The sequence below is a fragment of the Arachis stenosperma genome, chromosome 1 (assembly GCF_014773155.1).
Source record: "Arachis stenosperma cultivar V10309 chromosome 1, arast.V10309.gnm1.PFL2, whole genome shotgun sequence".
Classification (NCBI taxonomy): domain Eukaryota; kingdom Viridiplantae; phylum Streptophyta; class Magnoliopsida; order Fabales; family Fabaceae; genus Arachis; species Arachis stenosperma.
In genome coordinates, this window is record NC_080377.1 from 6,769,214 (window position 1) to 6,785,153 (window position 15,940).

At 28.4% G+C, this 15,940-nt stretch overlaps 1 protein-coding gene across 1 annotated transcript; it reads left to right on the plus strand.

Annotated features, from left to right (window-relative positions):
• Positions 1 to 1,316: 1,316 nt before the first annotated feature.
• Positions 1,317 to 2,537, plus strand: LOC130974333 (uncharacterized). The gene has a single exon (XM_057899179.1). It carries the CDS (start codon positions 1,317 to 1,319, stop codon positions 2,535 to 2,537), a length of 1,221 nt encoding a protein of 406 aa, XP_057755162.1.
• Positions 2,538 to 15,940: the final 13,403 nt, after the last annotated feature.

Genomic DNA, 15,940 nt, shown 5'->3' on the forward strand with positions numbered 1-15,940 from the left:
CTACATAGAGTTATTACCTTTTGTATTTAGTGACAAAATCGTTATTCGTTGTTTTACGCCCCTTTCAACTAAGCTTTATACATACATGACTTTTGATATCTCCGTTAAGCCAAGCTTCCTTTCATTTATTTTATTTTATTTTTTCTTTTGAATTCTTTTGGTGTTCCCTGATACTCATTAGCCAAAAGCTTTCTTGATATTGACTAATAATTTTTTTTTAGAATAAGTATAAGAAATTAATTTTTAATTATTTAATATTAGTCTATTTTTTTATTGTAAAATTACTTTTTTTTTAACTCTCACTTTTAAAATATGTAGAAATTAGGATTCAAAATTTAAAAGATTTAAAATTTATAAATTAATATTTAGAGTGGCTGACAGTGGTGGCCAACTAGCGGTGACGAAATTGCATTGTGGTGTTGGGAGAAATAGGAAGAAGAAAGAAATAAATGAAAATAAAACGATAATTTTAAAAATATTGGCTAATATTGGGTAAAAAATAATTGATTTTGTAGTTGAATTGATTTTTTTAATCTACTTGCATATTAGTGGAATGTATGATGTTCTAATTTAATTATTTGTGATTTTCAATATTTCATTGTTTTCCTTATGGTGGATTCAATCTATTTATACGAATAAGAATAAAAATGTCTACAAAAAATGAATTTCATAAAACGTAAACTCATTATAAAAATCTTACTTTCTGAAATAATTTTTTTAATGTATTAAATAGTGTGGCTATTAATAAAAACATTGATTAAAAGATTATACAGCTAGGTACATAGACATCCAATAATATATATTAGCACATCAACGTACACAAAGGTTTTTTTAAGATTATTTACTATATATTTTAAAACTGTTATATATATATATATATATATATATATATATATATATATATATATATATATATATATATGGGTAAAAATCGTAAATAAGTCAAGGGAGCTGAGAAAATACGTCAAGGGAGCTGAGAAAATACGCAAATCCGCCAAACTGAAAATTGTTTCACGAATGAGCCAAAGCACATTTCTATGTAGTTCGAACCAAATTGGTTCGAACTTACTTTCCATGTAATTCGAACCAAATTACAGATTGTAACCCATATCAACATAATTCGAACCAATTTGGTTCGAACTCTAACTCAATAATTCGAACCAATTAGGTTCGAATTACACACATTAAGTAATTCGAATCAACTTGGTTCAATTTACACAGACCATATTTCGTACTAGGCTGGTTCGAATTAGTAAGGACCAGACCTGTATACATATGGTATGAACGTGAGTTGCTATCATTAGAGGGGAGGTAAGATGGCTAGTGAGGAGAGTTTCGTAGTGTTGGTTCACCACAGAGGATCCATTAAGAGGAAAACTCGTTCCGGTGTGAAGTTCACTAATAAGGATCCTCTCTGTATTATCGTCAGGCCTACGACGAGGTATGAGGACCTTGTTAGCTCTGTACTGCTGAAACTTGGTCTAGAAGGTGTGAAACGGGTTAAGAAATTTTTTTATCGAATTCCAATCACGGTGCTCCAGGAAACCGTGAAGTACGATTGTTTCACAATCGGGAGTGATGAGGACTTGCATATCATGTTTCATTGTCGCCGGCAGTTTCCAGAGGTGAGGACACCAGAACTTTTGGCAAAGTTGGTTGACGCGGTGTCCAGCTCGAGGGGTTCGAACCGGAATACCACCACTTTAGCCACGGTAGCCGGTTCTAGCTCCAGACGAGCCGTTGCATCTTCCTCCGTCCCTGCGTACGAGCCACCCGTCCAACCCGTCGTCTCCCCTTCGTTCGCTGTTGATCTCAACGGCAGTGTAGGCGACGAGGTCGGAGAAGGGGAATATCTGCGGACCTCTTTACAGTGTGCTGTACCGGCTGGGGTTGGAGATGGATTCTTGGATGATCCAGAGAACGATGATGTCGAGCCGGATATGATTGCTGATGACAGTGGCGATGATGTTGGAGCAAGTGAGCCTGCTGGGACGGGCGGTGGTTCTAGCTCTGGCACGCAGCAGTACCCTCCACATTTTTCCTCTTTGGACTTGGATGCCAGGAGGCAGGAGGGGGTTCCTGGGCAGCCCGCTGGATTTGGCACTAGAGATGCTGAAGGGTCTGCAGGTCTGACAGAGTTTCAGGTTGGTCAGCAATTTCTGGATAAAGAAGAGGCCCTCTTAAGTGTCAAGACTTACAGCATCCATCGAGGGGTACAGTACAAGGTCGTGGAGTCTGACTATCGCCGGTATGTGGGCAAGTGTTCTGAGTTCGGCAATGGGTGCACATGGTTGATTCGGCTTAGTCTCCGACAGCGAAAGGGAGTTTGGGAGGTCAAACGTTATAACGGACCGCATACTTGTCTCGCCACCTCCATTTCCAGCGACCACAGGAGTTTGGATTACCACGTGATATCGGCATTCATTATGCCAATGGTTAGGGCTGATGCATCCATCAGCATCAAGGTGCTCCTAAATGCCACCGCCACACACTTTGGGTTTAGGCCAACTTACAGGAGGGTCTGGTTGGCGAAGTAGAAGGCTGTTGCCCTCATCTATGGTGATTGGGATGAGTCGTACAACGAGCTCCCAAGGTGGATGTTAGGAGTCCAGTTGACGATGGCTGGTACTGTTGCAGTCCTAAAGACGAGCCCTGTTCGTGTCGGTGAACAGTTGGACGAGTCTCGAGCTTATTTTCACAGACTATTCTGGATGTTTCCACCGTGTATCGAGGTATTCCGTCATTGCAAGCCCCTAATTAGTATTGACGAGACCCATCTGTATGGCAAGTATGGGGGAACGTTGCTTGTCGCGATTGCACAGGACGGGAACTCCAACATACTCCATGTTGCATTCGCATTAGTCGAGGGTGAGAATGCTGAGTCGTGGTCCTTCTTTCTCTCCCACCTGCGTGAGCATGTGACACCGCAGCCGGGTCTGCTGGTTATCTCGGACAGGCATAACGGCATCAAGGTCGCGCTTGAGGCTCCTGACGGAGGCTAGTTACCTCCGTCTGCATACCGGGTATTCTGCATTCAACATGTTGCGGCAAATTTCGCCCTCACCTTCAAGGGCAAAGACGCAAGGAGGCTACTTGTGAATGCGGCGTACGCTAAGACCGAGGTCGAGTTCCATTACTGGTTTGACATTCTTAGGTCCAAAGACCCGGCGATGTGTGACTGGGCGAACCGGATTGAGTATTCATTGTGGGCACAGCATTGTGATGAGGGGCGTAGATTCGGACACATGACGACGAATATATCTGAATGTGTGAACTCGATCCTCAAGGGTGTCAGAAATCTTCCTGTGTGCTCGCTAGTGAAGGCAACATACGGAAGGTTGGCCGAATTATTTGTTCGCAAAGGGAGAGAGGCTGAGGCGCAGATGGGAACCGGAAAACAATTTAGTCAGCACTTGGTGAAGTGTATAGAGGCCAACTTGAAGACGGCTAGGTGCTTCACGGTTACTGTGTACGACAGGGATAACTCCGAGTTCACCGTTGCAAAGACAACTTCGACTGGTTCTTTCTCACTGGGTAGCTACAGAGTCTCACTTGCATCTCAGACATGTGACTGCGGATACTTTCAGGCACTTCATTTCCCGTGTCCCCACGCACTGGCATGCTGTGCCTACTCACGGCTTACATGGGAGTCTTACGTCCACCAGGTGTATCGTCTTAGTTCGGTCTTCAGTGTGTATCGGATGGGTTTCACACCTCCCATTCCGGAGGGTTTCTAGCCACCATATGACGGGCCGACTGTCATCCCTGACCCGAATAAGAGGCGTGCGAGAGAGGGTCGTCCGAGGTCCACTCGGATACGGACCAATATGGACGAGGCAGATCCGAACCGGCCAAAGAGATGTGGGCTTTGTCGGCAGTCCGACCACACACGTCGGAGTTGTCCACAGCTCGGAAGAGCAGAGCACACACGGGGACATGATTAGGTGTATTTGTGGCTTTGGTACTTTTGTTGTTTCAATTTCGCGTTTAGATTCCACTATTATCGGTTTTCTTACTTGTAGTTGGTGACTGATAGAATTTGTTAACGTTAGTGCGATGTACTTTGAATGGAATTTTAGTTAATGAATATGTTCTGTCTGCGCAGTTTTAAACGAAATATATGTCTAATACACACCGGAATAAATAACTGTACGAGTTTTATTAAGACATGAAGTGAAAACTATGTTCGTAACTTAAATTGCTGTGTGGAACGAATTCTTAGTAATTCGAACCAATTTAGTTCGAATTACTTGGTGACTATTTTTTCATTGTAATTCGAACCTAATTGGTTCGAATTATGGAGTTAGAGTTCGAACCAAATTGGTTCGAATTATTTTGATATGGGTTACAATGTGTAATTCGAACCTATTTAGTTCGAATTACATGGAAAGTGAGTTCGAACCATGTTGGTTCGAATTACATAAAAATGTACTTTGATTGATTAATGAATCAGATTTTACTTTGACTTATTTATGTCAAATTATTCTCTCCTTGGCTTGTTTATGTTTTTTACCCTATATATATAGTAAAACTCCATATTTATTAAACATATTTTCTCTAACGAATTCTTTTAGCAGGATTTCTTTTTCCATGTTAATACGTATATATGATTGTGACTCTTAATATTGTTTTATTGAAAATTTGAATATACGATTAGATTCTAACGAAAAATGGGATAATACTGAAGAAATTAGTTGTTGGTAGTTGCACATGGGGCCAACAATAAATTATTGTCTCGTTGTATGAATAAAATTAAAATTATTATCCGACGAACATTTTAATTATTGAATCCAAAAGGCAAAGGGAGTTTTTTTTTTTAAATTTTAATGAATAAGACAAATAGATAATGTTTGCTAATGTAAGTTCTGGTGATTTAACAAAACTAAGTCAACTTTAGAATAACTAATTGGTGTTCTCGTTTGTAATATTATGAGAATATAATTTTTTTGAAATTAGTTAGTTTTATCTTAATATTATAGGTCAAAATAGAAAAGTTTTATAAAATTAAATTATTTAAAAAAATAATTCGTAAGAAATAAAAGTTGTTACCAGTTAAGAAAATAAAAATTTTTGTAGATAAAAAAAAAGTGTTAAATTTTTTTAGTTATTATTTTTATATAAAAGAGTTTAATTTTTTTCTAATAAATAATTTTAATATTTATTATTTAAATCTTAAAAAATTTGATGTGTATATTTTTATATTTGATTAGATATTACGTTTGTTATATAAATAAAATTAATTAATTTTTATATTTATTATTTAAAAATAATATTTTTTCTCTCTCTATATATATAATTAGATATTAGTATAAAAAATTTTATATTAATAGTTATAAAGTTAACACAAAATTATTTTTAAATCAATTAAATCTTGATTCTAATTATTAATCACAATATTAGTATTTTTTCTAAATTATATGTAATAAATATTTGAAGAAAGAGAAATAAAAATAAAAATAAAAAAATAATCAACAAAAATTTAAAAGTAAAAAAAAACTAAAAAAATATATACATATAAGAATAATATATTTTTATGTAAATAATAAGATAAAATTATTTTTTAATAATATTTAATTATAAATTTAATGTATTTTTTATAATTTTATGAATTTATTTAAATTATATTATTAATTTATTTTTTATAGAATAGAAATGTAAAAGAGAGATAGAGAATGAGAGAGAAAAAGAGAGAAAGTTAAGAGAAAGAAGAAGGAAAGAGTAAATTTGTTAATTTTGAATCCAAGAGAAAAAATTTATTTTAATTTTAATGAAAGAATATATCGTGACACATTTTGGTTTGTTAAATTAGTAATAGAAAATTAAATTATAAGTTATATATAAAATGAAAAAAGTACAAAAAAATAGAGAAGGGAAAAGAGTTAATTCTAGAGAAAATTAGTTCATCTCAATTTTAATAAAAAAATATCATGTAACATATTTTATTTATCAAACTAATAATATAATATAGTTATATTTTAATTTTAATTTAATTATAATTATAATTAAAGAGTATCATATTATATATCTTGATTGTTAAATTTATAATTAATTATTAATAATTAATAATGATATATATAAAAAATAGAATGAATAAAAAATAAGAAAGATATTAAAAAAAAAAGAGAAATTCTTTTAATTTTAAAAAAATCGATTTTAATAATAAAAAAATAATATGTAATATATTTTTATTGTCAAATTAATTTCATGATATGGTATCAAAATTTTATGTCCAAAAAGTCAAGAATTCGATTTTTGGTAAACTCCAACAAATAAAAGAATAACAAATCAAGCAAATTTAAAAGAGAGATTCTTGTTTGAAAGAAAATGATAAAAATATAATTATTAGTATTACTTTTTTTTATTATTTTAAACTTTTGGGATAAGTGATTTCTATCATGTATAATAGATAATATAGAATATATAATGAGGACATATTCAACGATGCAAGCTGTGTAAACGAAAGCATATTTTTTATATGCACTATAAATATAACACACATATAAGTGATATACACAACACAATCGAACCAGAAATATATATCCAAAAATAAATAAAAAAATAAAATAAATAGATGGAGATGATGGCTGGGAATGTTGGGCTAACCGTGGAGAATTTTTGACCATCGAGGAAATTTCGAAGAGGAATCAAGTGAAAGAATATAAGATGAGAAGACACCACATCCAACTCAAAACCTTAAGATGTTAAATTAATGGATCTCTCATCTTATAAACTCCTCACTTTTCCATACTTTCTTTGATGTGGGACTAATTTCAACACTCTTCACACTTGCAACATTAACAGTAAAACCCCAACAATTGATAGATGACAACACTCCATGTGAAACATGCTCCCTAACTTGCAGTTGCAGTTGCAGTATGGTCCCATTTTTGTTTTATTTCCTTTTAGGCTTTTAGCCCCATATATATCTGATATCTCTCTCCCCTCAAAAACAGTACATTTTTAAAAATTAAATTATACTTTTATAATTTTAATTTATTCTTAACTTTACCTTTATTTAAAACCCTAATAGTTTTTTTTTTATTCAATACTCCAAAATTTTCAATAAAATTACTCAATAAACTACTCATTTTAAATAATTTTATCAAATTAATCTAATTTTTTATAAATATTAAATTACTTTATATTCTTTTACTTAGAACATTCAGCGTTCAAATTTTTTGTTGTATGAAATAGCACTTATGATTACTAGATTATGATGGGATGCATGCACAATTGCAGACTCAAAAACGTTAACTTCTGAATTTAACTCCTGAAAATTTACTAGATAATTTGAACCTTGAGTTTTAAAATTTTAAAACGGAACATTAATAATATTATTAAGTTAACTGTTAAACTTCTAAAATGGTAGTTTCTAATAAATTAACAAAACTGGTAATCAGATAAAAACTTAAAAACCAATTGAGATCTTCTTTCTTTCTTTCTTTCAATTTTTCCCATTTTTTAATTATTTTTTTCTTCTTCATTTATAATAAAATCAGGCATAATCAGTCGGTTTAATTAGATTAATTAAAAAACAGTCACTAATTTTGTTCAATTTAGAACGAAAAAGTATGTAAAAACAAATTAGTAAAAAATTAGTGAATTCATTGAGTCATAATGATATTTTAGTAACTAACTAGTTAAAGTATCAATAAAAACTAAAATATTTTAATTATATATAAATATATTATTTTATTGTGATTATTATCATAGTTTTAAGAATCGGACTGAATTAGTTGGTTCGGCTTAATTAATCAGAAACCAGCTATCAAATTAGTCCTATAATTAAGTAAAACTCGCATGACAATAAATAATCGATTAAAAACCGAATAAATTGGTCAAAAATTAGTTAATCAATCAAATTGGTAGAATTTTTAGTGATTAACTAGTTTAAAATAATAAATAAAAAGCAATTTTTTAAAAATTATATATTTTAAATATATTATTTTATTATATTCAATTTAATTTTAGTTAAATTTCGATAAAAATTAAAATTTCTAACTCAATTGGTTCAATAACCGATTCAATTTTTAAAATATTAGTTATTATTCAACCTCAGTTATATTTATGAGTTTTAAAGATTCAATAATCGATCTAATTTGCGAACGAGTTATAGCTTAAATGGTATAATCTCTTTATATTCATCTAGAAATCGCGAGTTCAAATCTCTCTATCTTTAAAAAAAAAAAAAAAATCGGTCTAATTTTCTAACCTTGATAAATACAGAATAATCAATTTCAATTAAATAAATATTAAGATGAGGTTATTAGTCCAAAATGGTGCGTGGCACTTCTAGGCAGTTATGGCTATATGATTATTTTTGCTAACAATAAAATTGTTAAAAAAGGTCGTTGCAAAAAATGTAATTTCTAATAGTATAATTTCATTATTGATATACGACTCCATAATTATTGTTATGTACTTATGTTGCAGTAGTCCACCATGTCATATATTCATCTCCTAAATCCACCAATCTGAAACCTAACACCATTATTTCAGCCTACCTCAGAAAAACTAATTAAGTGGTGCATTAACCTTTATATATATATATATATATATATGACTTCATTGTTTTTCTCCATCTTATTAATTTGCTATGTGATACACGAACACTAACTACATCTGATGATGCTTTCATACAAAACTAATTTTTAAAATAGACAAAAAAAAAAATAATATTTTACAAAAAGGTGGAACAAAATAGTGTAATACAAATATATGGACATTGAGAATAGGGACAAAAACAATTTTAATAAAAAAATATTAAAATAAAATATAATTTTTATTCTTAAAATTTATTAAAAATTTTAAAAATATTTTTAAATTTTATTTTGCTTTAATTTTGTTCTAAAAATTTTCGATTTACATTAAATAAATTTTTAACAACTAATTTTTTAAAAATTTACGACCAATTCAACAACAATAATTTTACAAAAATAACCATTAATAGAAATAAACCAAAGATAATTGTTATACATTATTAATAGATTAATTCTAAATATTTTAAAAATTTAGCTGTTAAAGATATATTTGATATAAATTAAAAAATTTTAAAATAAAATAAAATTTAAAAATATTTAAATTTTTTTAAAAATTTTTAAAAATAAAAATATACTTTACCCAACTTATTAACTTTATTATTGTTGACTCTGTTCACTTTGACCTAAAAAGTAAGGGTGTTTATAAGTCGGGTAAAATTAGGTTTGTTGTGACTTAGATCCGACTTTAAATATATATCGGGTCTATTTTTTATACCCTAACTCGACCCTAAATCCAATGAAACATAAATATTTTTGGGTCACAACTATATCTGATCTAAACCAGGTAAAAATCGGGTCTTTAAAGTTTTAACAATAATTTATAAAAAAAAATTTATCTATAAAAAATTTTATTTACGATGCACTTGTTTATAAAGAAAAAATTTGTTATCGAAAAGTTGATATCCATATTTGAACTTAAATTTGTTCATAAATTCTAATTTAATATTTTTCTGATCTATTTTCTAATTCAACAAGTGTGATTAAAAATAAAACAATAAGCCTATAATTAATATAACAAAATATTAAAGTTAATTTAAAATATATATTTTTTTAGTTTTTTTATATTGCACATAAATAGGGTGAAGTTGGGTTCACCTTAACCTGAATCCGGCCTAAAATAATAATCGGATCTATTTTTAAGATTTTTACCTAATTTTAAACCCAATAAAATCACACCAAATTAATTCTTAAAATATTTGAGATTGAACCGAATCATCCACACCCCTAATAAAAAGAATGTTTCGTTTATTTGCTCTCACATGTGTCAATCATATAAAGCATGACAATTTTTAGATATCTCCACTCATAGTTTTTACCTATTAAAACTTTTCAATCCTAAAAAATCATGTAGTTATTTTCCTTAAAAAAGCTACTACCTTTTGAAATTATTCAGATTTCAAATTAAATGTCTAACATCAAAAGTCTCATCCTTATCCTTTGTAATATGTATGTTTGGTTTTGGCATGACCATCCTTATCCCTTACATGTACTTATACATAGCTATTCAATCATCACCTTTTTATATAGAAAAATAATTAGCAAAATTCTATAACTACCACCATGCATTATGTCTTGTCGATTCAATTCCCTATTGTATCATCATCAATAAGAGATAGAGTATGGACATGTGGTACATTTTGATAAGACTAAGTGGGACACAATCTTTGTTCCCTTCTTTCATCTAAGCTTTGAGAAAAAGAAGGAAATTAAATTGAAGATCAAAGAATGAAGAACATATATGATATAATTTGTGGGCATATAAGAATAACCCACGTGTGCATATGTTAAAGGTATGTGTTTCACATAGAATTATTTGAACTTATCTTTCTTGTCTTGTGGAACTAAACTTTTTTCGGATGTCTCCAATTTAAAATCAAACTATACATATATACTTTCTTGGAACATTATTGAGCTCATGTGAATCACGAAAGGATATAGTCTGTGTGCCCCAACACAAAAGAGATATATGCTAAAGTAACCTACTTGGTTCCTTAATTTCTACTCTTAATGACTTAATTTTAAGTCCTCTCCTATAATATATACAATACTCTCTAAAGTCTTATTATATGATAGCCTAAATTTTATAATAATATGGTGGGGTAGATTAGATTATATATTGTGATTTTAGGAAAAGTATTATGAGGAACTAATGAAATATTTATACAATATATACAATTGAGGTTTATAAAATATTAGAGATATAATTATTAGTGTTATCTTTTTTCATCAGCTAAATCTTTTGGAATTAGTGGTATCATGACATGGTATTAAAGTACTAGATTCAAAAGGTCAAGAATTCAATCATTGGTGAACCCAATAGTCCATTGTCTCCCTAGCGGAATTCATAATTTTATTATTGATCTTAAAGTTTAAATTAATAGTAAAAAGAGATAACATAAATTATTATATTTTTAATATTTGTTTTAAATAAAAGTTTTTTTAAATTTATTTTAATTGTTATATAAATCTTTTTTTTTCCTTTTTATTTATAGGTTCACCATCAAAAGTTAAATTTTAAATCTTTTAAATATAAAACTCTAATAATATATCATGATACTATTTATTTTAAGGTTAAAACTTAAACTAATAAAAAAAATAACATAAATAATTATATTTCTAATACATATATACATATTCATATGAATAAATATCAAATTTTAGTGATAGTGGTTATTATGTATTCCCAACTTGAAGTTGCCAAAATTCCAAATAAAAGTGACACCACGTCACTCTTCGTTTAAATAAATAAAGCATGAAAATGGCTTGGAAGCCAAAAATTAAATAAGACTCAATTACCTCGATTTTAGATTGCAGAAAGGAATCCAAATTTTATAACTAATAGGGTATAGTATAACGTTTATAATTTCAAACGATTAGTTGCATTTAATTTTATTTTTAATTGTTTTTTTATTAAAATTATTTTTAGACATTAATTTCATATGAAATATTAGGAATAAAATTTGAAAATTTTTAGGAATAATTTTTATTTTAAATAAAATTGACTAAATAAAAAATATTAAAAATAAAATTAAATAAAACTAAACATTAAAGATATTTAAAAAAATCACAAAAATTAAAAATAAAAAATATACTTTACTTTAACTAATATTATCAATTCTAGGAATACCTTGTCATTATTATAAAAAAGATTCCATTCTTTCTTATCGTATATACTACATGTAATAATTAAATAGGTAATATATCTCCCACTAAACATATACTATAAACTAATAACAAAAATGAAATTGTAAAGAAGAGACTTAGTATGAACAAGATCAAGTTGTTATGATTTTGTACCGTGTGCCGAACTCCAATAATGGAGCATATGAACATAATCTTGATTCATTTGTTGATGTATAGATCAATAATGTTAATAGTAAATTATGCCCTCTTGTCACTATATCATTAAAAAATATAGATTTTTTATTAAAATTCGTGGTAAATTTTAATATTTTATGCTGGATGATTACTTGTTAAATTCCTCCTCTCTCCCTCTTTTTCTTCTGGATGGCGTGAGGCTTAGACTTCTATCGTATAGACTATTTCATAATTCCTCGCACAATTCCATTCTATTATTATAATAATTTAAGAATAATAATCACTAGAGTAGTAATTTTCTAAGAACAAATTCTTCGGTTAATCATTAATTATATATATATCATTTTGGTATATCTGTGCTATAGTGACTATAGTATTTTAAAAAGTATTATTAAAATTAAAATAATATTTTTTAATTATTTAGTGACGCTTTTTAAAACATGTTGCTAAACAAATATTACCAAACTATAAAAAAATATATAACTTTAATTTTAACAACTGTTTATAATTACTGTAATCCCTGTAAGCATAGACATACTAGAATTCTCTTATATATATATATAATGATGATTTCAAGTATGGATTTTTTTTTCTAAAAAGTGAAATAGATCAATTTTTTTATAATATTAATATAGTATTTTTACTCCACTACATGTCATGTAATTATCTATTTTGATATATAAAACTTCTAAATAATGAATAATTAAATAAAATATTTTATCTATTGTAATAACGCATGCTTGATCAATTTCTATATATATCACTTGCACACTAAAAATGTACCAAATTATAAAATTAATATTAAAATATAACTAAAAAATAATATTAGTCTTTTTTTTTAAATGAGCTTATTATATTACTCTCATATTTCAATTAATTTTTTCTAGAGACCATATCAATTAGAGTTTTCATTACTCACAAATAAATTCGTCCAATAATATTTCTTAAAGTATTTAAATTCATTTGGGTATTGGTATATGGTAAGCTCCGAAAGAATCATTGTCAATTTATTATCCAAAAAAAGGGTAATAATAATAAAATCGTCATCACTTAAAAAACGCAAGCTAAGCTGAAAAGCCTCGAATAATATAACGTGCGGCGACACGAAGCAGTTGCGTGTATAATAATATTCTTTAGAAAATGACTTTGGAGTTTGGACCTTGAATATATATGGTAGACTATGAAGTACAGATATTTTATTGAGTTGTCGTGTTCGTGTGTCGGATATATTTCGAATACGATATTCATTGATACTTATTTGATACGTGTGTCTGCTGTGTCTAACTGTGTTTTAATAAAAAGTAAAAAAAAAAATTTCGGACATACTTAGACGACACACCTAAATACCATCACGTGTCAGCGTGTCCAGTTTTGTTCTTAACATATATTTTTAAAATAAATTTAGATATAGTATATATTATTATTTATTAAAATAAGATATTAAAAATAATTAAAAAATAATTTATATTTTAATATCAATAAAATATCAAAATATAATTACAATTTATCTAAAAAATATTTTATATTTTATAAGCATACGTGTTTACTTATCTTAAAAAAATTTAAAATTCGCGTGTTAGCATGTCTCGTATTATGTTGTGGCCTGTGTCCGTGCATCATAGATAATGGATAATCATGGTTAGTACAATATAATTATGGTTAAGATAATAATATCCAATAGCGCGTGGTCATGATTAAAATTTTCAACTTTTGATGAGTGGGATTTATTTTATTTAGTTTAATTTGATTAACTTATTGCAGGTGAAATCATTGGCCACTCCATGGATATATATTAGATTATTATTATTAGGATTAGCTAAGCAGGAAATAATGTTTGTTAATTAATAGATTATTAATCCGTGATTTCATCAATGAAAATGAAGACATTAATTAATTAATCACAACATTGCACACATCATGTTTTCCACAGAGCTGAGGCACCATATATAATTTGTGAAATAATGGTGGTATAAATATCATATAAATGTTTTAAAACATTCTTTTAATATAATTATATGAAAGTAGATAATTTTAGGCATCTTAAAATCTAAAAAAAATAATAAATTTTTACCTTTCATTTGGTTAGAAAGATATTTAAATTTTAGAATTTTTAGTTTTATACTAATTGATAATATCTAATTATTATGGACGGTTATATTGTAAAATGGTTGGTTATTATGTTAAATAAGAAAAATCAGTTTTATTTATTTACTATGAATCTATGATGTACGGACACTGACATGGATATAGAATATGATACAACACGAGACACGTTGATACGTAAATTTTAAAATTTTATAAAACACGGGGACACGCATACATATAAAATATAAAGTATTTTTTAGCTAAATCGTAATGATATTTTGATATTTTATTGATATTAAAATATAAATTAAAATTTTAATTATTTTTAATGTTTTAATATATACTATATTTAAAATTATTTCAATAATATATATTAAGAATAAGACTGGACACACTGACACGTGATGGTATTTAGGTGTATCCGAAATTTTTTTTATTTTTTATTAAGACACGATTGAATACAGCAGACACGCGTGTCGGACGAGTGTCGTATCCAAAATGTGTCCGATATGTGGACACGGCAATTTAGCGAAATTTTCGTACTTTTTTTTTATCAAAAATAGGAGACTCGAACCCGCAACTTCTGAATTGAGTATGGAAAGATTATGCCATTTAAACTATAATTCATTGGCCAAATTTTTCGTGCTTCATAGCTTATATATGATAACATGTAATTAGATATTAATATAAAACCCTTTTTCACATTGATAAGTGTGTCAAAATATAATATAATGTTTGGATAAGTAGATTATGATGTATTTGATATATAGAGGTCAAGTGAGATAAGAAGTTGATTTTGATAAGAGTTTGAATTCAACAATATAAGTTAAATTGTAGAGTAACCAATCTACTAGATTCTGAGTCAGTTCCGGAACATTCATTTCATAGATCTTGAACTTGCTCAAATATAGTGCACACATACATTTTTTGCTTAGAGGATAAGGTCAAAATGAAACAACTTTTGTTGGCTTTTTTTCTTTTGATGATTTCCTCATATGATCTCGTTAGAAATTTATCACATTTTTTAATTGGCTTCTTTTTGGATGAGAGTTAAATTCTAATTTGAACATATACATATTTTGTCACCGACAATATTATAAAATCAACACAATATTATAAAAATCTAAATACACTAGTAAAATATGTATAAGAGTTTAATTTTGATATTGACATACAGTCGAGTAATCACATTCGTTTTTTTAGATGACTATTTACGAAGTTAATGTAAAAAATAATTATTTTTGCTGATATAACATTACATAATTGAATATACTTATAAAATTACTTTATATTAATAGTATATCAAAATTAAATTCTATGTATAATAAGTAAAATTATTAGCCAATATAAATAAAAAAACGGCTGCCTCCAAATTTTTCTCTTTGGTCATAAGTTAACACGTTTCTTTTTTTTTTTTTTTTTTTGGTCATAACACATGTTAAAGACTAGTGTGCATTTTAAGGTGAACATTTTCTTTCCTTCTTTTTTTTTTCTATATAATATATTTTTTATTTCTCTTTATTGGGTTTACTGCAGCGGGTTTGGGCTATACCTTAAGAATCAATCCATGCCCCCTCTTAGATGAGGCTTCATAAATCTAAACCCAGAGTTTCTTTTAGATATTTTCTCTCTAAACTAAAAGGGGCGTAGATGACAAAACAAAAACCCAAAGAGGACCTACCGACCTAGCTACAAAGTCAAGTGGAAAGAAATGTATGGCCCAAAAAAAATTAGTAAGAAATTAGGTTTTCTTTCCAGACCCTAAAAAAATCTAGTCTTTTTTCTTGGCACAATAAAAATTTGTTAGCCCCTAACCAAAAAATAAAATTTTGTTAGCCACCCATCAAATTACAGCAGGATTCGGACCTAAGTTTAGTCCTAGTAGTGGAATATAGTTAGTGGTATTTAAATTCAAATCGATCTAAATTAAATTGATCATCTAATCTAATTCAAACCAAAAATTAATAGGAATTGTATTAATTTATATTTGATTGGAT